Source organism: Mesoplodon mirus (assembly GCF_964341445.2).
Source record: "Mesoplodon mirus genome assembly, chromosome: 5".
In the NCBI taxonomy this organism is placed as follows: domain Eukaryota; kingdom Metazoa; phylum Chordata; class Mammalia; order Artiodactyla; family Ziphiidae; genus Mesoplodon; species Mesoplodon mirus.
The window spans coordinates 30,780,104-30,806,060 of NC_138980.1; the positions used below are offsets into that span (position 1 = coordinate 30,780,104).

A 25,957-nucleotide genomic window follows, 5' to 3' on the forward strand; every position below is an offset into this window, starting at 1 on the left:
TAATCAAGGTCTGTTTGCCCTTCACCGTAGAGAGTAAAACTGAACTGCTGGGCGAGGTCAATTTAGGATCCCAAGGACCCTCTCTTTTAAGTTTGAATAGTTACATGGAACCTGAAGCTCTTCACTCCCTCCACTCATCTTTGCTTAAACCTCTTGGTTTATGCTCACGTTGTACAGTGCACAACCCACACAACTGCACACAGCAGCCCTAAGGTCATCCTTGGAGGAGTCTTTTTGGAGCGGAGCTGCTGAATTCTACCCTCCTGAAATCGGGGACCTCAGTCCTTCCTCTTGCACTTCAGGTGTCCTATTTATTGTTAAACAAACTAACGGCAACTGGTCCCAGTCTCCTCTGACTTCTGCCCCAAATCTTTGGCGGTCAGATGCCCTGAAGGAGTGATTTACCTTCCAGGGCCCATCACTTCCCTCTCTCATTGGCCCTGGGCTTACCTCCAGATGGTTCCTCCAAGATGACTCCCCAGTTCCACCAGCTCCCTTGGCTCCCCTCCCTCACCTCTCCGTGGCATTTGGTGACCACTGGTAATCTCCCCTCGTGCTGTGGGAATACTCGAGGGGTTCTCCTACTTCTCATCTTCCTCCCGCCTCAGAAACATGGTCTTCCCTCCCTGAGCCATGACCCAGTGAGTCTTTGCAGATGCAGCCTGCCTACCCTCAGTCCAGTCCTGCGATCTATTTCTGTCCATCTCAGTGAGGCAGGATGAAGCACCCCTTCCGGTCGGAGCCCACCAGAGCCTGGCAGTGGTCAGACTGTCCAGAAGGGCAGCGGAGCCTGGAGTGCTGAGGGAGGGAGCAGGGACCTTGTGCCTTGGGGTTCTCTCCCACCTGAGCTTCCCCTGGCCTCGTGTTCCCTAGCCCTGCCCCAACTCCTTGCCAGCTTATAACTAAGAGAAGCGTCATCTTTTGCCCCATCCCCTTCCCCTCAGCCACAGGTGACAAACTGGTGGTTCAAAACACATTTGGTTTGGCTTGCCATACTTGTTAAAAGTTTGAATTAGTTGGTATCATTTAAAAATTTACCAATTTCACTCAAGAATCCAGAATTCTACTTTCTTTTGAAAAATCAGAAGATCTGGCAACACCAGGCCCACACTCCTTCAGGGTGACAGCCAGCTAGAGCTGGTCTCCGCTGCTCCCTTTCTGTGGGGCTTGCACACTGGTCTCTGCAGTTTTAACCCTCCTGATGGCCCTTGCCACCCACATCAGTGGCCTGGCAGTCCAGGAGAAGGAACAAGATCTTGCAGATCTCAGCACACAAAGGAGGGTAGGGCAGGGCAAGCAGGAAGGCAGAGTGGAGAGTCTCACTTGGAAACCATGTCCCAGCCTCTCTCCATCACTGTTTATTGCTGGCAGCATCCCAGGCACCCTGCGTGTGTCCTCTCCTGGCTCAAGCCTGCCTCTGGGGGCCGGGCTGCTGCAAACACGTAGCTTGCTGTCCACTGCTTCAGGCCACTCCACGTCCTATTGGAGCTGGGCCCAGGGCCTGAGGCTTTGTCCTGGGCTTGAGTAGCAGTATGGCCTGTAGGCACAGGCTTCCTTGCTGTCCAGCCAACTCAGCTGAATGTGCACCAGGGGGTGGCAGCCTTGTCACAGTCCAACATGATGTTGAGAACAGTACAGGGGGCCCCGCCCACAGACAGGGCTGTACGGGAGTCCACGCGGTACTTCACGGTGCTCAGGCCTCCCTCCCGGTCCACCCTGAACTGCTCCTGGGAAGAAAAGGGGGAGAGCATGTACTCAGGGCTTTGTGAGTGCCAGCTGTCCACTGATCCCCCACAACCTTGTCATCAGAGGTCCTGTGATCCCCACAGAAGACAGGGAAAAGGGAAGCTCAGAGATGGGAAGTCTCTCGCCCATGGCTACACATCCTCGTCAGCAGGACAGCAGGAGTTTTCCAGTTGAACTAATCTGGCTCCTAGAGAAGAGGCTATTTGAGGGATAGGGACTCCTGTATCCCAGGTCTGCCTAGGATTCTGGCACCTTCAGCTGAATCCCATCCCCACTCCCCCCACCACACACAGCCTGCGTGGACCCTGAGATCTCGGCTGACCCACAGAGCCCAGGGGCCATGGCAGCCACCAGAGGAGGGTATGGTGCCCAAGCAGAATGCCAACGACTGACCTGGGCCAAGCAGGGGAGGATGGGACCACTTGGGCCCAAGGAGAACTTGGTGAAATGCTTGGGCCTGCTGATTCCCCATATACCACCTATCCATCCCCGATCAAGGGATCAGCCAGTACCTGTTTTTGAGCCGCGACGCGCTTCTGGTCCCTCTTCCTCCAGGCTGGGTCATGCAGGTGGCGAAACGTCTTGTACCCAGTTGTGATTCCCGAGGGGCGGAAAAGCTAAGGAGACCAAAGGAAGTTGGATCAGGCTGCCTCTCCTGGAGCCCTGGCCCTCACCACTAGTCCTCTGGGGTCCCACTGCCTGCCACAGCCCACAGGCAGGGGCCTGCATTCCCATTCTTCAGGACAGGTGCGCTAGTCGGGGGCAGGGCTGGGATCAGAACCAGGGGTGCCATCTCCCAGCCCCAGGAACTTCATCTGAGGGCAGAGAGGAACCTCAGGGTAGCCATGATGGCTGAAGAGGTGGGGCGGCGGGGGAGCATTACCTGGAGCCCGGCTCCTTTGATGCGCCGGTAGAACTCGTCGTCCTCACGGCCCCAGCCCCAGAAGCGGTTGGACATCCCGTTGCACTGACACAAAGACAAGCAATGTCACTTGCCCCATCCTCCCAGGGTGCTCTTTGGTCTCCTACCACTCGGGAGTCCCTAGCCCAAGCTGGGCCAGGCCAGGCCCCCTTTCTTCCTCCTCCCCAGCAGTTCTGAGTGTACACTCAGATGCTTTCAGTTCCCACAACCTCTGAGGTACTGGGGGAATAGTCAGCACATCCCAGTCCCATTTTGCCTGTTCTAATGGGGCCTTGGATTTGTGCGAGATGATTAGTTTCTCAAAAATGTCTGACTGGTGGGAGGAGACCTCTGGAGAGCTAATGATGGGAACAAGTGCCAACTGCTGCTCTATTTCTGCCTGGCCCCATACTCCCATTTCTCCTGAGGGGGCTCTGCCCTGCTCTCTTCCTCTGTGCGGGAGAGGGACGGTGGGGTCTATGGCAGACATCAATTTTTGCCATCTAACTTCAGGCTTTATTTACATTAAGCTGGCTTCAGCCACAGCTTGAAGAGAGGAGCAAGAGAAGGTGGTCTAAGCCACTCAGTTCCTCCCACCCCACCACCCACTCCCACCCCCTACCACAGTGACTGATTCATGGGTAGACCTGTGACTCAAGCCAGGCCAATCAAGAGCCAGCATGGGGCAGCTGCCGGTCTCCTGTCTGGGCTGTTGGAAACAGGCGGCTCCATTTTCCACTGGACTTGGGCCTAGACGGATGCAGGCTGCAGCTACAACCACCACCTTGCACCCTGAACATCTGAAAATAAAGCCAGTCTAGAGAAGGCAGAGCTGAGAGATGGAAGGTGAAATGGTGTCCTGGTGACATCATCTGAGAGGCTGGGCAAGACAGCCCCACCCAGACTTTTCCATTTTGAGAGGCAACGAACCCCAGGGCTTCTGAAGCCAGTTTGTACAGGGGTTCTGTTGCTGTGGCAGAACCCTCCCTAACTGGCTTGCTTGGTCCTGCTCCTCTCTCATGCCTCTGGCTGCTCCTGGGCTCCCCAAGCAGGACCCTCCATCTGCTGGGCCCTAGAAATGCTGCTCCTCTTGCCACTGCCCCCATCCAGGTGGACGCTCCCTGGCTCTCAGCAGAGCACGTGCGCCAGGCCTCACCAGCTGGTAGTGCTGCTTGGAAAGCAACAGGATGCCACCGACGTAGGTCTTGTAGTGGTAGAGCGGGTGGAGCTCCGGGGAGGCCACGTGGAAGGGCCCGGTCTCTGGGAAGCCATAGTCCAGCTCCTCGTTGAGAGGGAGCAGGTCCACGTCGTGCATGGCGATGTAGTCTGTGCTGTTGCTGCTCTCCAGAAAGCCCGCGTTGATGAGTGCTGCCCGGTTGAACCTGTGCAGGGCACCGAGGCTGGGCCAGGGGCAGTGAGCTTGCTCTCCCCCAATCTCTGCATGAGAGCCCGTCCTCCACAGCACCCACCCCCAGTACCCATGCTGCCCTCCAGCCTGATACCGACTTCATTGTAGGTCTGCCCAGCTGCACATCTGCCCCTCCACTTGTCTCACAAATGTTTACTGAGCACCTATTATGTGCCAGAAACTATTCAGAGCACTGGAGACACAGCAGTGAGAAATCAAAGCCCTCAAGGAGCTGACATTCTAATAAGAAGAGACAAAAGTAAACAAGTAAGTAAATATGTAACAAGCCAGGGAGTGGTAAGTGCTGAGAAGAATAGTAAAGCAGGGTGAGGAGGATAAAGCATGCTGTGTGGGTGGGGGCTGTCCTTTTAGAGGAGGTGGTCAGGGAGGGCCAGCATAACAGGGTGACACGTGAGCAGAACGTGAAGGCCTGCGGGAATGAGCCCTATGGAAATCAGGGGAATAGGGCTCCAAGCAGAGGGAAGAGCAACTCCCAGGGCCCGAGGCAGGAGCAGATAGCAATGTGGTGAAGCAGAGTGAGTGACAGGTCTCAGGGAACGAGGTCAGAGGGTGACAGGCCCCTGAAGGACTTGCGCTTTGACCCTGGATGAGATGGGGAGCCACTGAAGGGCTTAGAGCAGAGGCATCATGTGCTGTGACTCAGCGTTTAACAGGATCACTCTAGTTGGCGTGTTGAGAAGAGACTGGAAGGTGAGGGGTGGAAGCAGGGGGACAGGTCGGGAGGCTGTTACAATAATTTAGGCATGAGATGATGATGCCTTAACTCAGGGAGGTGGCAGTGGAGATGGTGAGAAGAGGGCAGATTCTAGATGCATTCTGCTGATGGACTAGATGTGTTGTGTGAGGGAAAAGGAGTTGAGGATGACCCGAAGGCTTTCTGGCCTGAGCAGCTGGGAGTGTGGAGTTTCCATTTCCTGAAATGAGGAAGGGGGCAGGAGAAGGTCAGGGACAGGTGGGAAATCAGGAATTCAGTTTTAATCATGTTAAGCTTGAGATACCTCTTGAGAGCACCAAACAGAGGGCTGCACAGGCAGCTGGCTGGATATATGGGTCTGGAGTTCAGGAGAGAGGTCTGGGCTGGGAATACAGACTTGGGAGTCATCAGGGTAGAAATGAGATTTGATGTCTTGAGACTAGATGAGATCCCCTGGGGAGCGACTGGAGCCAGAAAAGACGGTGCCCAAGCACCGACCCCCAAGGAACACCAAGGCTGAGAGATCAGGGGGATGAGGCAGAACCAGCAAAGGAGGTGGGGAGAGGTGGCCAGAGAGGAAAGAGAAGCAGAGCGCTGTCCCAAAGGTCAAACTGAGCGTGTTTTAAGAAGAAGCAGGGCTTCCCTGGTGGCGCAGTGGCTGAGAGTCCGCCTGCCGATGCAGGGGACACGGGTTCGTGCCCCGGTCCAGGAAGATCCCACATGCTGCGGAGCAGCTGGGCCCATGAGCCATGGCTGCTGAGCCTGTGCGTGCGGAGCCTGTGCTCCGCAATGGGAGAGGCCACAACAGTGAGACGCCCACATACCGCAAAAAAAAAAAAAAAAAGAAGGAAGAAGTAATCCACTTGGCAAATGCTGCCGGGAAGTCGATAGGATGAAGGTTGGGAACTGGGCTTTGGATTATCAAGGTGGGCTCGTTGGTGATGTCAACAACAGCTGTTTCAATGTCATGATGAGGGTAAGTGTCTGAGTGGAATAGGTTCAAGAGAGAGCGAGGGGGGAGAAAGGGTAGGAGTTTTGCTAGAAAGGGGAGCAAAGGAAAGAGGCAATAGATGTGGGCGATATGGGATCAAGTGGGGGTCTCTTTTTTCTTTGTAGATGGGGGCGACTTCAGTATGTTTGTTGATTTGAATACTCCAGGAGGGGGGGAAATGGATCATGCAGGAGAGAAGAGAGCCAATGGCTGGAGTGATGTCCTTGAGTAGAAGAGTAGAAAAGGGACCCAGTGCCCGAGTAGGAGAGCTGGCCCTGGAGGGGCATCCTCGGGCAAGGCGGTGGGAAGCTGAGGACACCTGCACGGAAGCTGTGAAAGGAGTCCGGGCGTGGGGACCTGGGTTAGTTCTCTTCCAGTTGATTCTGTTTTCTCAAATAGGAAGCAAAGTAATTGGCTGAAGGTGAAGATAGGGAGGAGTGAGGAGAGGAGCGGGTGTGCAAGGCTGCCGTGGAGGGGGTGTGCAAGGCTGCCGTGGAGGGGGTGTGCAAGGCTGCCGTGGAGGGGAGAGGCGGCAGACCAGAGGAATGAGAGCCCTCTTGGGCCAGGGCTCATTGTCAGGGAGATGAGTGAGCAGTGTCTCCAGCTACATCCAGCTGCCAGGTGCAGGTGTGTAGCAGGCAGAGTTGAGTTTCATCGGTGGGAGTTGTGCCAGGGAGAAAGTGGAAGGGAGTTGCGGTGCGTGTGCGGGAGTGACTTTCACCAAGGACCGTGGAATCCAAGTTAGGTCAGGAGAAAGTAAGGACAAGGAGGATGGAGAACACTGGGAGGATCGTGGACTAAAGGGCCTGGCAGGGTCCACGAATTGTTGGGTCCACGTCTCCCAGTGGGAGCGAGCTGGAGGGAAAGGAGGTGGGGGTGGAGTGTGAGATGCTTGGATTGTGATCATGGAGGGGAGCAGTTTTTGGTGAGAGCAAGGAATTTAGGATAATGCCAGACTGTGAACAAGTTAAGCCATGGCTTTGACCCTCCCTTTCCCTAATCTCCGCAGCCAATCCGCCAGCAAGCCCTGTCTGCGCTTCCTCCACATCACTTCTCTCCACCCCCTCTGCCATGCTGCCCGAGCTCCCATCAGCTCAGGTGACTGCAATGACTGCCCAACAGGTCTCCCTGCTTCCCCTCTTGTCCTGGTATGGCCCAGACACATACAGCAGCCACAGGGACATTTGTGAAATGGAAAACAGATCAGGGGCCTCCCCAGCCCCAAACCCTCCCCCCCAAATTCCTGTCACACCCAGTGAGAGGGGTCTAGCACCTCCCACCCTCTCACTGCTGCCCTGGGTGACCTTTCATGGGCCTGGGCCATCTGGTACTGGATTGCTGTCAGGAAAGGGAGCAGGCCCCAAGAGACCAGGGCAGGCCCAGGTGACTGGGTGCTGGCTCAGGAGGTGGTCCTTACCTGAAATGGTCCACCTGGTTGAGCACATAGATGTGGTGCTGGATCTTCTTCCTGCTCAGGAAGCGGTGCATGTGGGGCACAAAGACCAGGAGCTCCTCGAAGCGTTCTCGAAAGGGCACCAGCACTGCCAGACGGTGGGGGCCCCATGATTCATCTTCTTCCCAGTGCTCAGGGGGTGGCTCTGGTGGGCAGGCCCGGGATGGGCCTGGGGTCTCCTGTCCTTGTCCCCTGGCTGCCTGGGCCATGTCCCCAGAGCAGCTGAGCTGCAGCCAGAGCAGGGAGAGGAAGCCCAGTAAGAGACAGGCAACAAAGAGGTGGAAGACGGAGCATTTCCGGGGGAGGCCGCTGGGGATCAGCCTGGACCTGGGACAAGAACAGGGAGCAGGTCAGAAGGGCAAGGCCGAGCCGAGGTGCTGCGACAGACCCCTTCTCTGGCTTCCCGCAAGTAAGGCGCATGTGGCGGGTCCGCCCCAAGCGCCCGGGAGTTAGTGCAGAAGCAACTTAGTGCTTTTGTTGGAGCTGCCACCATGCGTCAGAATCCTGCTTGGAGCTCTGGGCTCAGCCTGAGCCCCCCTACCTCTAGGAGGCCCTCCACACACTCACGGGTCTCGGAGCTGCCCCACTTCCTCAGTGCTCTCTTACCTTCTGCGCCTGAGTCCCAGCCTGACCAAGAGCTGCTGAAGGGCAGAGACAAGACTCCTTGTCTTTTGCACGTGCCCCTCCCCAAGACAATGGCTCATGTCCAGAGCTGATGGCAGAAGCCCGCCTTAGAGACCCCACCCGCTGCCTTCCACCTGCTCCCCTGCAGGTTCACCCTCATCAGAAAGCTTGGCTTCATCCTGTTTCTCAGACCAGAAAGCTCCCCCAAACAGGGGCATGTGCCTGTTTCAGTCCCAGTGAAAAGACCAGTCTTTACTCTGAGAAGATTAGGTCTGCCCCCAAACCAATGTGAGGCCCAAACCAACAAAGGCAGTTCACTGAATGCGTGTCAAAGCTTCAGTCCAGGGCAGCCCATGTGACAAGGGATGAGAGACAGAGAGGGAAGGAAAGATGAGGGCTGGGAACAGCACCCAGGCTCATTTCAGAAGCTGGAAAAACAGCGGAATATCTTAGACTTTGAGGTAGTGCTGGGAGAGACTGCCTTTCAGGTTATGAAATACAAAGAAATGGGTGGAATTCACCTGGTTTCTTTGCCCCTCTCTCTGGAAGTTCCTGAGGGCAGTGAAGGAGGAACTAAGGAATCCAAGAAAAGGGAAGCTTCCTCTATTCTAGAATAATCAGCAAAGCAATCTACTTTATAACCTCTGAGAGTCACCAATTAGCTTCCAGGTCATATAGATTCTACCTCCTAAGTGCTCTTTGATCCTTCCTCACCCACTGCCTGTTTTTTAGCCCAAGTCTCATCTGGTCCTTGCCCTGCTCAGACCCCTTCAATCTCATGGATGATCCTCCTGTTTATAAGATAATGGCCAAATTCCTTGGCCTGACAGTCAAACCTCTCTGTGACCTGGTCCCATTTCCAGTTGCTCCCTTGCTACCCACCCAGTGCTACACATTGGGCAACTCCGAGTTTCTCCACTCACCATATTCCTTCCTGCTCTAGCCCTCACACAGTCCACTGCTTCTGCCTAAAATGCCTTTCCTTATTTTATCTGCCTGGAAGCACCCCACTGATCCTTCAAGGCCAAACGTCAATGTCATGGCTAGCACTGCCACCCCCCACCCCCACGTGCACACAAACGGAGATACATACTCCCTCCCTCCTTTGTGTTCCTATGGTATCTGGTCCTGCCCTTTTTGAAGCACTTAAGAGTTTTGTAATCCCCTGTGTCCGTGCTTGTCCTCTTCACAGGCAATCAGATTCACAGCTGTGGCTCTAGCACAAGTCATACAGCAGAGGGCTTGCTAAGTGAGTTAAAGGCAGGGTTCAAGCATTCAGGGCATGCTTGTCACACACTAAAGCCAGACCAACTCCTGCCTCTCTCTAGAGGCACAACTGCCAATCTGGTAGCCAGCAGGCCTGAAGCCAGGCTCAGGCCCCACACACAGCAGAGGGGGAGACTGATAGGACACCCTTGCAGGGCTTCTGACTTACCCCCCCTTGTCCTGTGGTGGGGGTTTCTGCGGGGGAGGAGCAGAAGCCAATCCTCCTAGTGGCCTGGGAAGGCTGCAACCTCTACAGATTCTCCCTCTGGGCTCTTTCTTGGGGTAGGGTAGAGACCGGGGAGATGGACATGGGGAAACATCCCACCTTCAGGGGAAGAAGCAGTGACCATTATCCAGGGGTATGGCATGGATTGGGCACTCCATGCACTTTCACGTGCTGTTCCCTCCGTCCAGCTTTCCCTTCCTACCAGGATCACGTCCCCATGAGCACTCTCTTCCTGTGCTGCAAGGGCCCAAATCACTGAACAATGGAATTCAGAGCTGAAATCCCAGTTCCTCAGGACAGTGGACACTGAGAACAGTTGCTTCTGGTGCCACCTGCTGGCAAACTCCAGACCTGCAGTCTCAGCTGCTACCAGGCCCAGGCCATCGTTGTTTCTGGGGTGGGGAGGCCGACCAGATGAGGTTTTCTCTCATTCATCAATCTGTGTCCAAGGCTAGTAAGATTCAAACCCAGACAGGCTGTTTCCAGAGCCAGCACTCTTTAACTGCTACATTATCTGCATCTGTTCCATGGATCTCTGTACCCCTGTGTCAAAAGCATGAAATGATACAAGTTTTGTGGGATCATGGCTGTGTTCCAAAAGTTTATGGAAAGGAATTAGGAAATGGAAATTCTCCTCCATAACCTTCCCTTTCTTCCCTCACACAAAGCTTAGTGATACAGGTTTGAATGCTCCGCTGCTCTGGTTACAGCACCTCCAAACTGCAAAAGTAACTGGAAGAAAACTGGCACCTTCTCTATGCCAAGCATAGTGTCAACAGTTTTATATATGTGATCTCCTTTAATCCTCATATAGACCTGCAGAGTAGATATTATGATCTCTGTTTCAGAGATGGAAAAGCTGAGGAGAAAGATTAAGTATGCTTCTGGTCACATGGCTATTAAAGAGGATTCCTGTCCAGGCCTAAATCCACAGTCCAGGCTTTCTACTATATTCCTATCTTCTTACTGCAGCACCAAGTCTGAAAAATTCCTAACGATAAAGAGTTGTGCCCACTATATTCCAAAGTCTTTTGGCACCTGGCAAACTTAACAGAGAAAAGGGAAAGAGGTGTCATTCACTAGGTGTAGATCCACTATCATGTGTTCTGGGTGAGAAGAGTTTTGGGGGTACATCTCAAGGCTGAAGAGTGGGAGTCCTTCCCAATCTAAACGGCCAAATAGCTCTCCCCCACCTCCCACCCCCATTCTGCTCTAGTGGTAATCACTAGCTAAGGTCTGGGTCAACCTCACACCTAACACATGGGGCAGGCCACATTCAAGTACAGCTGCACCGGAAATGAACTAACGTTACGCCGGGAGTACTTAGTCCCGGCGAGGCAGTGGCCAGCCAGGCAGAGCATAGAGCTTCTGTCTGGCATATTCTTCTGGGCGATCAGCAGAGAAGGGGGAAGCACGAGGGAGGGAAGGAGGGTAGCGTCTGAGGCTACAGGGATGTGATGGGGGAAGCAGAGATCAGAGAGACGGAATACAGACCCTCTGAAACCAGGGATAGACAGAAAGACAGAGATCCACTGAGAGAGGTCAACGGAGTCAGAGATCCGCATGAAAATAGAGGCCAGTGGAAAAACACAGAGACCCATAATGAGAGAGACTCGCATAGAGGGACAGAAACTCACAAAGGGAAGTCAACGGAGAAATACAGACCTGCTGAGTGACGGAGACTGGTAGAGACGGAGACCCACATAGAGAGAAACAGAGACCCAAATACAGAGAGAGACCCACAAGGAGAACCACAGACCCTCAGAGAGCCCCGCAGAGACGGAGACGCGACGGCCTCGGGCTCCTAGATTCCGCGGGGCGGCCCGGAAAGGATCGGCACCCGGGAGGACGGGGCCCGGGCCGGCCGCCGCCGCTCACCTGCCGTCCTCCCAGGGCAGCTGTGCCGTTTTCCTCCGGGAGGGGAACATCGTGGGGGGAGGCGGCGGCTCATGGGGCTCGAGCTCCCAGCCGGGCCGGCCCGGCCTCCCCGGCCTACGCGGCGCCTCCGCCTCCCGCCCCGCCCAAGCCCGTCCGCCCCGCCCCTCGGTCCACAGGGTCCGCCGCTCCGGCCGCGCCGTCTGCTCCCCGGAGCTGAGGCATCAAAGGTTCCGCATCCAGAGGAACACGTGAGCGCGCTCCAACCGCCTGAACTGCTATCTGCTTTCCGGGGGCCGCTGGACATCCCGAGAAATTGAGGCCCCGGAGAGGGCTCAAGTCAATGGGCTTGTACTGGACCTACAGACTCCAGACTTCCAAACCAGCGCTCTGGGATAATCTGCATCTTCCTCCTCTTCCCAAGGGAAGGCGTCTAAGTAGTCCTGCCGTCAACCCAAGTGCATTCTTTCTCCCCAACGAGCTTGGAGGGCGGCAGGGCCAAGCTCAGGGCTCAGTCCTGTGTTCAGCCTGATACCTCAAGTGACACCCCAAGTAGTAGTTAGGAGACAGGCACTAAAGGCAGATTGGCTGGATTTGAAACCTGACTCTGCCAGTTCGGCTGTGTTTTGGGGAACAGCCTGCTTCTGTTTCCTCATCTGAGTATATAAATGGTTCCTGATTTATATGGTTGCTGTGAGGATTAAAGGAGAAAATGCAAAAACTTGGTACAGTGCTGGGCACAATAGTCAACGCTATATAAATGGCAGCTATCATCCAGGAGAGGAGGACTTTGGTGGAGCTGAGAACTGAAGAAGGGAATAAGATTGACTTCCCATATCTGCCCTGTTGCCATGAGAACCAGCTTCCCACCTGGGAAAAGAGAGTGGCAAAGTTACTAGACTTGATCTCCTCTGTTCTTCCAGGCAAATTTTAAGTTTCCTAATAAATATTAATAGCTAACATCCATTGAGTTCTTTACTATGTGCCTGTCATTTTTCTAAATGCTTTACTACTGTTACGGCCATCTGTCCTTATGAGTATTGTACTTATTATGCCCACTTTAAAGATGAGGGAACTGAAGCACAGAGAGGTAATTCAGAATGTAAGCCCGGGTAGTTTGGTTGCACAATCTATGGTCTCAACCACTCTGCTTCTGAGAGGACTTCACTATAGTAGGTAGGAAGTTAATCATTCCCAGGAGCCCCCTTTCACCCAGCATACAACCCACCAGTCCCCTTCCTGCTGAGCTCTCCCAGGGCAGCGTACCTTATACCAGAACCTCGACAAATCCAGCCTAGATTTGGCTGATGACAAAGGCAAGGCTGACCCCTGCAGAGACAGTCAGGTAAGGCCAAAGATGGAAACTGGGAGATGGGCCTGACCTGGAAAGCACAAGCCCATCTTAAGGAGGTAGCTACCATTCAGTCCAGCTAATTGTTGTCGCATCAGGATGAAGCCCCACTAGTATCAGATCTAAGTCAGGTTTCATGTAAAAATCCAAATTAACTTATTTTAAACTGTGACATCCACAATCATGTTGATAATTAGTACCCTTAATATGATGGGATGAGAATGGCACTTTCCTTTTGTGGTCTTTCAAAAACCCGGGACCCCAGTCTAATCATGAGAAAAACATCAGACCAACTGCAATTGAGGGAAATCTACAAAATGCCTGACCAGTATCCCTGAAAACTGTCAAGGTAATAAAGGAGGAAAGTCTGAGAAACTGTCACAGCCAAGAGGAGCCCAAGGAGACAACTAAATGTAACAATGGTACCTCCTAGATGGGCTCCTGGAACAAAAAAGACACTATGTAACAACTAAGGAAATCTGCATAAAGCATGGACTATCACTACTGGTTCATTGATTTGAACAAATAGACCATACTACTGCATGATGTAAACTATCTTCACAATTTTTCTGCAATTCTAAAGCTGTTCTTAAAAAAAGTTTTCTTCCCCTAAATGTGGAGGTCTAAGCAGCAATATGAGCTCAGACTACACTCTCCTGACAGACAGTTCAAGTAGTCCCCAAACTTGCCTCCCCACCCCATCTCCTTCTCACACACTGTTGGATTAACCTTCAAGTTTATATTCAGGGTGTTCTAATACTCCAAACTTTGTTGAACACTGGGTAATATCCAAATCTCTTACCTGGCATTCAAGGCTCTTCTAACTCTAACCAACTTTCCTTTCCAGCTTTCTCACAGCCCCGCCCCCTCAACTCCAGCTGAAACAATGCCCATCTATCTGCATACCAGCTGTTTGCCTGTTTTCAACCACCCCTGTCCTGCCTTCTTTCATCAGAATCCTTCCTCTCCTTCAAGGTCACTGCTGAGATCCCATGCTATTGGTTAAGTCCATCAGTATCCCCCTCCTGCCCCCAACTCAGGGATTCCTGTCCTTTCCACACCTGCAGCATTCCTCTGTTCAATGTACAGTACCTTCACTAACTAGGCACTTCCTCGAAGCACCACAACAATTCTGTCCATCTACTTTTCACTTGTTGGATGGTCTTGGGCAAAACCACCACCGTCACTGGAGGGGATGGAGAGGATGAGGAGTATGAAGTTCACAGGTGGGTGCTCATCTTAGAATGTGAAGTGCTTTGCCCACTGGAAAAACTGACACTCCCTCAAGCACGTTGCAGTGCTATGCCCACTGACAGTAGAGTAACTTTACACTGGACAAGAAGTTAATTTTTTTTTTATTGGGAAACCAATGTAACAAACCTAAACTTATTGAAAATGAAATCACTAAGACTCTGCAGGCCCCATCCCCAACCAGCACCAAGACCTCTATTTGGCCTAACCCCAGTTTCTCTAGTCCTCAAAAGAACAACCATGTGAAGAACCCGGGGTCCACCTCAGGGCTACCTTCCCACACTGCAACTCCCTCTACCCCACCCTCAATTGACACACACACCCTGGATCAGCAGGCTGGGTCTAGGCCCAAGGAGGGAATAGTGAAGTTTCCTGGGTGGCAGGGAATCACGCCCCAACCTGGTCAAAATTCCAAGTTAGGAAAGGAAGACAGAAGGAAGACTTGGCTTGCCCACCCACTCCCCTCCCCCCAGTCATCCCAGACAATAGGCTCACATCCCTGATCAGTAACACTGTGATTCTGAGGTGTCAGTAGGGCTCCCAGTGGCTTCAGATTACTGCAAAGGGCCCAGGGGAGGGGGCAGGCATTTACCCTACCACCTGCTCAGTATTAGCCAGCCAAGCTGCTACCCTCAGCTTGTGCTGTGGCCCCTCTCCCCTGCAGACACCCATGGCTGGGGACCAGGCCTCCTTCCGGAGAAGTCAGTCCAGGAGGCCCCTGCTTCCCCAGCCAGGGAGGAAGGATGGCCTGGGAAGCCTGGGATGGCTACACCAGCTTCTTGGCTTCAAAGAAGCTCTTGAGGTGTCGCATCTGCCAGACGCCGATGGCTACGAGAATGAGGGTCTGCAGGATAGACCACCACAGCACCCTCTGGTTGGTGCTCTCGCTGGTCTGCCGGAAGCGTTCCTCTCGCCACTGTGGGAGGGGAGAAAGGAAGACGAGCCTGAGTTGGCTGGGCCCCATGTGGGGCCACTAGAACTGCTGGGTTCCCTCCCCAGAGGATGTCCCAGGGCCAACTAACTTTGCCCAGGTTCCAGTCAAGTGCTCGAAAAAAGCCACCCCACCTTCACCCTCACCAGCCAGATGACCTCAGGCAACCCACTCATTTCTCCTAGGTCTATTTCCTCATCTGTAAGGTACAGCCTTACCTGGTCCTACCCTGATGCCTGTGGGAGTGGTAGAGTGGCTGTGGTATCACCCTATCAGACAGAGCTGTCCTGGAACGCTCAGAAGTGGACTTGCTCTGAGCCCTCTGCCTGGGTCTCCCAAACTGCTCCTTGAAGATTGTGTGCACAGGTTACAAATTGGTGGTCCAGGGGCTGGATGGAGCCCACACACGTTTTTGTTGGCTCACACAGTGTTTTGACAACATTTAAAACCCAGAATTTTTTACATAAAAAACTGGGACCTCTAAGTGCCTCTTAAAACCCTGGGCTAGCAATTCTGCAATGCTGCCCTCAGCTGACCACAGTAGCTGTTTCCATTTTGATAGGTCACTATTCTACCCATCATTATGGTCACAGATCCATTCATGGTACCTGCCCGCCTCCTGGACACAGGTGAGGTTGAAACCCCTGATCCCGGGAGCACTGAGACCCATGGAAATAACACCCAAGGTGTTGGTATCAATTCCTGCTCTGTCATTTTGTGTGTCTCCTAATAAGACAATGGCAGCCCCTTAAGAGACTGCCTCCTCAATTAAAAGTAGTTAGTGGGGCTTCCCTGGTGGTGCAGTGGTTGAGAGTCCGCCTGCCGATGCAGGGGACACGGGTTCGTGCCCCGGTCCGGGAAGATCCCACATGCCACGGAGCGGCTGGGCCCGTGAGCCATGGCCGCTGAGCCTGCGTGTCCGGAGCCTGTGCTCCGCAACGGGAGAGGCCACAACAGTGAGAGGCCCGCGTACCACCAAAAAAAAAAAAAAAAAGAAAAAAAGTAGTTAGTAATACCCATCCCACCTTTTAGACTTGCAATGCAGCACAGACATATAAATCCCTTGGGTTCATAATAAATCTGACGTGTGACTCCTGGCTAAGTCAGTGTGCGGCTTCTGGGAGGAAGCCCACTGCTCCTGGCTCAGCCACTCACCCGCTGGTAGTTCTGCTCTTTCTGGATCTGCTCTACTTGCTCCACCAGCTGTCGCACTCGTAGCTGCAACTCACTCAACTTGTCCTTCGCAGCAATTTCTGCGTAGTCGTTGGCATGTTCACCTACCTGGATGTCCAGATGAACTCTCTGGAGACAGACAGACAAGGAAGATAGGAGAATCAGGTAGCCCTGCTCTGTCTTCCTGCCACGGCCTAACAGCTGGTCCTCCCATCTTTCTTCATTCGTTCATTTAGCCAACACTGCCTGAGGCCTCCTCAGTGTCTGGCCCTATGGGGCTCCAGGCCCAAGGGCAAGGATAAGCCTTGGCTGATACTCTAACCAAAGCATACACAAAGAGCTCCGTAACCACACCCTGAAGGTTCACTAGAAACCCAGCTGTATTAAGAGACACAAAATCTGACATAGTCATCTCACGCCTACAGTAGCACCAGTCCCCAGTCTTGACCAGGGGCTAGAGGCTGAAAGAGTCCAACATGGGTCCACTTACCAGCATGCCTCCAGCAAAAAGGGAGAACTTGGTGGAATTGGAGTGAAGACAGATCTGGTGCTCACCAGGGGTATGGGAGGTAAAGGTGAACCTGCCTTCAGAGCCATACTGCCGGGCCAGGATGACCTGGAGAGAAGGGACTTCAGTGAGTATTATGGTAGGAATAGGGCTGAATGGTGCGTAAGGCTCTAAGTGCCTCAAAAGTTGACAAGCAGAGCCCTAGGCATCCCACAAAACTAAAAGCTCCGATGCTGCTTAGCAGCAGTTGCCAAAAACTTGCCTTCGAACTATCTGGAGAAGGGGCGAAGAGTCTGACATTAGGTTGGCATGTGACCACTCTTGGAAAGGGCTTTACTTTATTTATAGCTCATGCCCTTTCAACTCTTTTGCTGTCATTCTTTCAAATGAAAGGTGACAGTTGAACGGTTTTGAAGTTTTTTTGTTTTTTGTTTTATTTGTTTTAATATCCTTATTTGTCAAATTAAAAGCTGCTCATGCTTTTTGGAAAGTACCCTGTTCCGTGAAATCCTAAAGTCTATATGTCATAGCTTTAGAGTCGACAAAACTCTTTGTTCTCTAGCACCACAATTAATCCACTCATCACATCTATAACACAGATGAATTTCTATTTCACAGGCCAAGGAAATGGCTCAGAGAAGGCAGCTGACTTGGCGGGTTCATGCAGCGGTCAGTAACAAGAGAAGCAGCCAGCACTGAAAAAGCCCAAGGTTAGCCCGGAGTGAAAACCCAGGATCTTCCCACAACACCAACTGTTTTTGCCAGTTTAGCAGATGCGCAAACTGGAAGGGGAGGTACCGGCGCCTGCTTGGTCTGGCGCTCAGGGTCAGAGCGGAGGGCTCAGCGGGGCTAAGGAGCCGACTCACCTTGTCCTCTGGGTCCTTAACCTCCACGAACATGCCAAGCCCGGGGGTGGCCGGTTGGTACTCCTCTCGCTGCTTGTCATACAACTGCGTCCGGTAGTTTCCTGGAGGCAAGCAGGGCGAGCCCAGTCAGAGGAACGCGAGGTGGCGCTGAGTCCGCGGTCGCCAGGGCACGCCGACGCCGCCTGCTCCCAGCTCTGAAGAGATGACCCTCCCGCAACCCCGCCCCAAGACCGCGGTCTTGAAAACTCTCTCCCTTCCCTCGTACCTATAACCATGGTCTCGTCCGGAATCTCCTCAATAAAGCACTTCTTTTCCGTCTCCCCGATGTGGAAGTAAAGCGCGCCTCCGCGGGCCGCAAACCACAGCAGTAGCAGGAGGGCCCGAACGACCCTACCCAACCGGGATCCGGGACAGAGGCCAACAACCCGCACGCCCCGCTGCGCAGCCATCTTACCCCACTTGCCCGCGCAGCGGCAGCCGGCCCCGCCACGTAGCCCTGCCGCCGCCGCGCAGCCTGCCGGGACAGCGAGTTCTGCCGGGCGGACTACAAGTCCCAGATGCCCCGAGGCCGTGGCGCGGCGGTACCTGATTGGGGCGCCGCTTCTACCTAGGAGCGAATTGGGGCCGCAGAATTGAGAAATTCTTTCCGTTGACCCTCTTCGCGGCCCAGTGACTGGTGTAGATTATCAATTTTTTACAGATCGTGAAACTAACGCAGTTTGAGTCGCGAAGCGAATTATGATCAGATACAGGATTCGAACCTAGGATCCTTGACTTCCCTCGGCATAGCATCTGCCAATCGGTTTGCTTCTGTTTTTAAAAATAGAATTTTGAAAGAAATGACACAAACAATCCATGAATTTATCTTCGAAAATGTTTCAAATATTAAAGAAAAAGAAGAAAAAACAAGAAACAGCAGCGGTAGCAGTCGGAGCCACCGCCACCGCACCCCTTTGCCATGTCTTTGTCCCCGAAACGCCATCCACTAGTCTGTGTGCTTCCAGGCACCCTACCTCCCCAGCCCCGTCCACCCCCCACCCCCACTCCTCCCCGCTACTCATCCACGCCGGCTTTGCTGCCAGATACCAGCCTTGATGGCTTGTCTCTGAACCGGGGTTCAGTGCCCCAGTGGCAGGCTGGTAAAGGAGTATTGGTGGGGGTCTTGGGGCGGAACTGCGCGTTTTGGAGAGCTCAGGGTCAGATCAGCAGAGATCTGCCTTTCGTGAATTGTATCCAAATTTCAGTGTATTTTGGCAGCTCTTCTACAGAGTTAGCAGTTTATGATTGTGCTACCTCAAGACTTCATAGAAGCTTCAGTTTTCTCTTTATTTTGAGTTCTCTTTGTTGTTTCATTTGTCCCTAGGGAGGGGGGGGGGTTAGTGGGAATGTGTTTAGCTTTCTCCCTCATTGGAAAGTCTTTACCTTATTTTTCTTAACAGTAATAAAATTCCATAAAATGAATGCACTTTATTTTTTTAACCATGACTCTGATGAAAGTGGTTAAGATTTCTATCCCCCTAATTATTTGCTCTTACAAATAATGCTGCAGTAAAAATTCTTGTTCATTTTCTAAAAACCATTGCTATAGGACATAGTTTTGTTGATAAGAGATCACAAAATTGTCCTCCCAAAAACTTTGTACCGTATTACAACCTCACCAACAGTGTGTTGGAGTGCTTACTTCCTCACACCCTGGTCAAATGTTCTTAACCTTTTAAATATTTGCAATATCAGTGGATGAAAAATAGTATTTCACTATCCTTTAATTTCTATTTCCTTGAGGACTGAACATTTTTTTATTGGTCATTTGTTTTCTTCTATGAATTGCTGGTTGTGTTTTTCTTTGTGTTATTATAACTACATACTATATTACTGCTGTTGTAACCACCACTCAGAATTAACAAATAATTACAGAATTAATAAATGATAACATTTTATGATAATACTTTCAGGTATTTTTTAACTTAAACTTTTTATACTGAGATAATTGTCGTGGTCCAAACGCGGGTTGGAAAATAATTTCCAGACACAAGGCAGAATGTAAAGAACATAGAATTTATTAGAGGGAAGGGTCACTGCCAGAAGAGCTGGCCGACTTCCTAGTAGTCTGGGAGAGTTGAGCCCGAACATGTGCTATTGATCAGTTTTTATAGCCAGAAAACAAGGTAATGGTCCGAGGTGAAAATTTCATTTACTGATTGGTCGAGGCACATATACCTTCCTTCTATAGAGTGGGAGTGGGACAGGGCATATGCCTTTCCTTATTTGGGACAGGTCCCATTACCCAGGTAGGCGTCACCCAGGTGGGCTCAGGAATTTCGTAACCATCACAACATAGTGGGGAGGGCGATTAAGAGTCCGGTAGGGGGTGTAACCCTGAAACTTTTTCAGTCAGGTTCGTCCTTTGTCCTTGAAGCACCATTGTCCTTGGAGCACCACAATAATTATAGATTAACATGAAGCTGTAAGAAATAACTAAAGGAGATCCACAGTGCCCATTACTCAGTTTCCCCCAATGGTACCATCTTGCCCAAGTATAATACAATATCACAACCAGAATATTGACATTGATACAGTTAAGACACAGAACACTTCCATCACCACAAGGATACTTCATGTTGTCCTATTATAGCCACACCCACCTCCCTACTCCCTTACCCCCTCTGTAACCCCAGACAACCACTAATCTGTGTTTTCCATTTCTATAACTTTGTCATTTCAAGAATGTTATATAAATGGAATCATACAGTATGTAACCTTCTGCAATTGGCTTTTTCACTCAGCATAATTCTCTGGAGATTTATTCATTTTATTGCATATTCCAACTGTTAGTTTCTTTTTACAGTAAAAAAATAACCATTACACACAATGTATAAAGATATAATTTTGTAACGTCAACAATGGAAAGGGGTGAGAACAAATCTGTCAAAGGAGCAGAGTTTTTATGTGTTATTGAAGGTAAACTGAAATAAATTCAAATTAGAGTGTTTTAACTTTAGGATGTTAAATGTAATCTCCATGGTAACCACAAAAAAATAGCTAAAGAATATACACAAGGGACTACCCTGGCCGTCCAGTGGTTAAGACTCTGTGCTGCCACTGTAGGGGGCATGGGTTCGATCCCTGGTTGGGGAACTAAGATCCTGCATGCCATGAGGCATGGCTAAAAATAAAAAAAAATAATAATATACACAAAAGGAAATGAGAAAGGAATTTAAATGTTTCACTACAAAAACTAATGCAAAAGAAATAAATGCAGGAAATGAGGGACAAAAACCTATAAGGGAAATGGAAAAAAATAGCAAAATGACAGAAGTAAGTTCCTCCTTATAAGTAATTACTTTAAATGTAACTTATTAAATGTAAATAGATTAAATTCTCCAATCAAAAGACAAAGATTGGGGCTTCCCTGGTGGCACAGTGGTTGAGAGTCCGCCTGTCGATGCAGGGGACACGGGTTCATGCCCCGGTCCAGGAAGATCCCACATGCTGAAGAGCGGCTGGGCCCGTGGGCCATGGCCGCTGAGCCTGTGCATCCGGAGCCTGTGCTCCGCAACAGGAGAGGCCACAACAGTGAGAGGCCCGCGTATCGCAAAAAAAAAAAAGACAAAGATCGGCAAATTGGGTAAAAAACACAATCCAACTATATGCTATCTGCAAGAGACTCATTTTACTTTATTTTATTTTACTTTTTTATTTTATTGGAAAAATATTATATTTTGGAAGAACTCACTACTTAAGGTGACATAATTCCACAATCAAGTTACATGAAAATATACATCACAATTTCTTTGTAAATAGGTGAGAAAAATCTGCAGTATAGAAGAATAGAGGCAAAGAAATATGAAGGGCTAAGGAGAAGGATATGAGGGTAAACAGCATTTTTAATAGCAAACCCAGAAGTTAAGTAGAAAACCTGTAGTTGTGCACGCTTTATTCATCCAAACTTCACATTAGGTAACTGAAGGACAAAAATAAAACCAAATTTTGTATTGTTTGGGGTAAGTTTCAAAAATTTTAATTTGAATTGAATTCAGAACCAACTCTTTTTAGTTCTTGGGGATAATGACTGAATTCGAGAGCTCTCAAAAATGAAAAAATGTTATTGCTATATTCAATCCAAGAGATGAGTGCAAGTATAATATAAAAGAAACAAAGCACCTAGTGATGACCATTCCTCTGAAGTCATCATTAAAAATCAAGTAGTTGCTTATTGAGTATTTCGGTATTTGAACTAAATTATTTGAAAACTTCCTGGCAGACAGAAGAGATAAAAGCAAAGGGGAGGGGACTTCTCTAGTGGCGCAGTGGTTAAGAATCCACCTGCCAATGCAGGGGACACGGGTTCAGTCCCTGGTCCAGGAAGATCCCACATGTCACAGAGCAACTAAGCCCCTGCACCACAACTACTGAGCCTGCGCTCTAGAGCCCATGAGTCACAACTACTGAGCTTGCGTGCCACAACTACTGAGCCCATGTGCAGCAACTATTGAAGCCCTCAGGCCTAGAGTCCGTGCTCTGCAACAAGAGAAGACAGCACAATGAGAAGCCCACACACCACAACAAAGAGTAGCCTCGGCTCGCCACAACTAGAGAAAGCCCATGTACAGCAATTAAGACCCAATGCAGGCGAAAACTAAATTAATGAATTAATAATAAATTCCATTTACAATAGTATAAAAAAAAGCCTTAGGAATTAACTTAACCAAGGAGGTGAAAGACTTGTATCATGAAAACTGCAAAAAGTTTCTGAAAGAAATTGTAGAAGACATAAATAAATAGAAAGGGGCTTCCCTGGTGGCGCAGTGGTTGAGAGTCCGCCTGCCGATGCAGGGGACACGGGTTCGTGCCCCGGTCCGGGAAGATCCCACATGCCGCAGAGTGGCTGGGCCCGTGAGCCATGGCCGCTGAGCCTGTGTGTCCAGAGCCTGTGCTCCACAATGGGAGAGGTCACAACAGTGAGAGGCCCGCGCACTGCAAAAAAAATAAATTGAATAAATAAATAAATAAATAAATAAATAGAAAGACATTTCATGTTCATGGATTGGAAGAGTAAATATTTTTATGATGTTGGTACTACCCAAAGCAAGCTACAGATTTAATGCAATCCCTATCAAAATCCCAATGATTTATTTTTGCACAAATAGAGAAACCCATCCTAAAATTCATATGGAATATCAAGGGACCCAAAATAGGCAAAACAATCTTGAAAAAGAAGAATCAAGTTCTTGATCTCAAAATTTACTACAAAGCTACAGTAATCAAAACAGTGTGGTACTGGCATAAAGTACAGACATGTAGGTCAATGGATCCGAACAGAGGGTGCAGAAATAAACCCTCACATACATGGTCAAATGATTTTCAACAAGGGTGCCAAGACCATTCAGTCTTCAAAAAATGGTGGGAAAATTGCTTATCCACATACAAAAGAATGAAGTTTAACCCTTACCACCATATACAAAATTAGCTCAAAATGGACTCATGACCTAAACATAAGGCCTAAAACTATAAAACCCTTAGAAGAAAACATAGGGCAAAAGCTTCATGACGTTGGGTTTGGCAATGGTTTTTTTGGATATGACACCAAAGGCACCAGAAACAAAAGAAAAAATAGACAAATTGGACTTCATGAATAAAATTTTTAAATGTGCATCAAAGGAAATGATCAACAAAGTAAAAAGGCAACCCACGGAATGGGAGAAAATCTTTGTAAATCATATATTAGACAGGGGATTAATATCTAGAATATATAGAGAACCCCTAAAACTTAACAGCAACAACAAAACAAACAACTCAATTCGAAACTAGTAAAGGACTTGAATAGACATTTCTCCAAAAAGATATACAAACTGTCAATAAGCCTATGAAAAGATTCTCAACATAACTAATTATTAAGGAAATGCAAATCCAAAGTACAGTGCGATAGTACCTCACATCCATTAGGATGGCTAGTATCAAAAAACCCAAAAAGCAGAAAACGAATGTTGAAAGGATGTAGAGAAATTGGAACCCTTGTGCACTGCTGATGGGAATGTAAATTGTACAGCTGTTGTGGAGAACAGTATCGTGGTTACTCAAAAAACTAAAAACCAGAACTACCATATGATCCAGCAATTCCACTTCTGGGTATATACCCAATTGAAAGCAGGGTCTTAAAAAGATATTTTTACCCTCATGTTCATAACAGCAATAGCTATAATGTGGAAATTCAAGTATCCATTGACAGATGGATGGATAAGCAAAATGTGGTATATACATACAACAAAATATTCAGCCTTTAAGAGGAAGGAAATTCTGACATATGCTACAACATGGACAGACCTTGAGGATGTTATGCTAAGTGAAATAAACCAATCACAAAAGACAAATACCGTATTATGTCATTACCATAAGATTCTTTTTTTTTTTTTTTTTTTTTTTACCTTTTTTTCCCCCAACATTTATTAAATGACATTGACTTGATTGGAACTGGCAAAAGTTTTTCATGACTAGTGATGGATCCATGAGTAGCTGTTTCTAGAATTAGTACTTTAGGAAGACACATAGGCATGAATAAAATATAACAGTAACAGGAAATGGGCAATGCTGCAGCATACAGTTTCTTAAGCACCTTAAAGGATACAAACTCCTTTTAAAGGGCACTTCTTCACAGACAAGTGAAATGAAGTATTGAAACCTCTAAAGTTAATACAAGATTCTGAAAGTAAATGGCATCTTAATGGTTAAAATATGAACAATGGTGAAACGCAGCAACCTCTAAAATCAGTCATCTCCAGCTGTTTCGATATTGACTACGTATTAAGCCAAGACAACGCATATTCTGATTTCCCTTCTTCCAAGAACACCCCAATTTTTAAGTCTTAGTCTCTCTGGACAATACTGGTAGGTAATATTTACACTGACAATTCTCTTACAAAAAAATCAGTGTTGGTTCTTGCCAGCACTGAAAAATAACGAGTATAAATCTCTCAGTGCTTTGATCTAGTTCTTGAGTGAGTGCAGTTTAGATCTAGAAAGCCTTAAAAACTCAAACAGGCGTGAAAAATGTAACTGTACGTGCACAATTAACATCACTCCCCCTTACTCTATAAGGCTGGAAAAGAGAAGAGTTCATAATTGTTAGTATTTAACAAAACATCTCTAGAATTCAAAATAGTGCCATAGTTCCCTCGGTTCATAATATAAAGCATTAGAGAAGGCATGATCACTATAGTAATACTGAATCACAAACCCAAGTTCAGGTGTCCTGAGTTTCCAATAGCAGGAAGGTAATGGTAGCCAGCTTTCAGAATAATGCTATAAGCAATTTAGTTTGCTGTCCACAGAAGATAAAGCTGTTCCTGAAGTTATGCTGCCCTATGTAGGACACAGAACTTTCAGTATATAATCAGTTAACAAACTCGGAACTTTTTCACTATCCTCTTTCATGGCACGAAGAATTTTTGTTAATATTTGAAGATCTTCAATAGATGGTGGTCCATTTTTTTTCTCATAAGGAATGACCGTTGTCAAGTATGTGCCAGGCAGGTGACTCCTCTCGTTCTTCCCATTCTGAGAGCTGCTGTTCTTGAGTTTCTTTTTCTTTTCGGCTGTTTCTTTGTGCTCTTTCTGTTTGTTCTGCACTTCAATGAGAACTGAAATAAAGCTGTTCTTCACTTCCTTTTCAAACTCCAGTTCATCTCGCAGGGCCAGCTGCTGCACCAGCTCTTCAGAGTACTCCTTGATGGCCGTCTCGATTTCTTCCAGCAGTTCATTTAATTCAGATACGGACAGCCTTTTCACTCTCTCTTCATAACTGCTTGTACTAGACCTCTTAAGAGTTTGAATTTCCTGGGAAAGCATTGAAAGCCGATCTGACTGGGTGGGTGTTTCATCATCTTCTGGGTCTGGTGACTCCTGCATCATTTCTTCGATTTCTTCAATCACCTGGTCTGCCGTGAAGAGGGGCTCGTCGTTAACGCAGGAGACGATGATTGAATGCATATCCAGCTGTTCTCTCAGCTCCTCATCGTCTGAGGTATCAAAGAGCAAGCTGTCACTCGTCCTTTTTTCTGAGAGGTTCAGAGTAAGCAAATGCAAGGTCCTAGTATGGGATGACTTCCAGTCTACAGGCATTACATTTCCGTAATTATCTGTCAGGGCATTCCAAATCTCGTCCCCCTGCAGGAGGCTGTACTCGGTGATGGGCCGCACGGCCGCCCTGGGGGGCTCAGCACCCGGACCAGAGGGACGGAAACACAGGCTCAGCTTTTCCTCCAAGCTGCAGGCCAGCGCTGGGAAGCCGTCGCCTCCCCCGCCCGGCCCTGCTTCGGCCTCGGGGCTTGCGTTACAGTTTTCCTGGTCCTGGAGGCTCAGGGCCGGCTCCTGGAACTCATAGAAATCCTGCCAGTCCCCGTCCGCCGCCATCGCCGCCCATAAGATTCTTAGAGTAGTCAAATTCATAGGGACAGAAAGTAGAATGGAAACCCTGAAGGGTTATGGGCGTCAGGGAGTGCAAAGCTGTTATTTAATGGGAATAGGGTTTCAGTTTTCCAAGACGAAAAGAGTTCTGGAGAGAGTGGTTATAGTTTCATAACAATATGAATGTACTTAAACACTACTAAACTGTACACTTTGAAATGGTTGAGAATAACTTTTATGTTATGTGTATTTTACCGTAATATATTGGGAAA

The 25,957-nt window shown here is 49.3% G+C and overlaps 3 protein-coding genes across 5 annotated transcripts; all 3 read right to left on the minus strand.

Moving 5' to 3' along the window:
* Positions 1-1,054: 1,054 nt before the first annotated feature.
* On the minus strand, positions 1,055-11,354 carry B4GALT7 (beta-1,4-galactosyltransferase 7). 3 transcript variants are annotated; one of them, XM_082623011.1, is made up of 6 exons: positions 11,209-11,354; positions 7,179-7,541; positions 3,804-4,029; positions 2,630-2,713; positions 2,259-2,363; positions 1,055-1,727 (listed from the first exon to the last, which is right to left on the minus strand). In XM_082623011.1, exons 1-6 carry the CDS (start codon positions 11,256-11,258, stop codon positions 1,572-1,574), a joined length of 984 nt encoding a protein of 327 aa, XP_082479137.1. In that variant the 5' UTR covers positions 11,259-11,354; the 3' UTR covers positions 1,055-1,571. The 3 variants fall into 3 exon arrangements, with proteins under 3 accessions (XP_082479137.1, XP_082479136.1, XP_082479138.1); XM_082623010.1 differs by having other exon boundaries at positions 3,804-4,047; XM_082623012.1 differs by lacking the exon at positions 11,209-11,354 and adding an exon at positions 11,090-11,193 and having other exon boundaries at positions 3,804-4,047.
* A 2,539-nt stretch (positions 11,355-13,893) lies between these two features.
* LOC309803667 (transmembrane emp24 domain-containing protein 9) lies at positions 13,894-17,763 on the minus strand. Its single transcript, XM_082620231.1, has 5 exons — positions 17,551-17,763; positions 17,286-17,386; positions 16,402-16,527; positions 15,894-16,040; positions 13,894-14,723 (listed from the first exon to the last, which is right to left on the minus strand). Exons 1-5 carry the CDS (start codon positions 17,732-17,734, stop codon positions 14,574-14,576), a joined length of 708 nt encoding a protein of 235 aa, XP_082476357.1. The 5' UTR covers positions 17,735-17,763; the 3' UTR covers positions 13,894-14,573.
* Positions 17,764-23,611: 5,848 nt separating this feature from the next.
* On the minus strand, positions 23,612-25,691 carry LOC309804096 (fasciculation and elongation protein zeta-2-like; the record flags this gene model as incomplete). Its single annotated transcript, XM_082621182.1, has 1 exon — positions 23,612-25,691. One exon carries the CDS (start codon positions 25,689-25,691, stop codon positions 24,642-24,644), a length of 1,050 nt encoding a protein of 349 aa, XP_082477308.1. The 3' UTR covers positions 23,612-24,641.
* Between the last annotated feature and the right edge of the window lie 266 nt (positions 25,692-25,957).

Bases quoted from the DNA above. Each gene is read 5' to 3' on its own strand.
- B4GALT7 (XM_082623010.1), bottom strand. From the start codon at position 11,258: ATGTTCCCCTCCCGGAGGAAAACGGCACAGCTGCCCTGGGAGGACGGC. The intron at 4,048-7,178 runs GTAAGGACCACC...CCCCTGGCCCAG, and splicing joins AACCAGGTGGACCATTTCAG to CCTCGGTGCCCTGCACAGGT. The intron at 2,364-2,629 runs GTAATGCTCCCC...TGGTCTCCTTAG, and splicing joins TCAAAGGAGCCGGGCTCCAG to CTTTTCCGCCCCTCGGGAAT.
- LOC309803667 (XM_082620231.1), bottom strand. From the start codon at position 17,734: ATGGCTGCGCAGCGGGGCGTGCGGGTTGTTGGCCTCTGTCCCGGATCC. The intron at 16,041-16,401 runs GTAAGTGGACCC...GTCTGTCTCCAG, and splicing joins TTTTTGCTGGAGGCATGCTG to AGAGTTCATCTGGACATCCA. The intron at 14,724-15,893 runs GTGAGTGGCTGA...CCCCTCCCACAG, and splicing joins AAGAGCAGAACTACCAGCGG to TGGCGAGAGGAACGCTTCCG.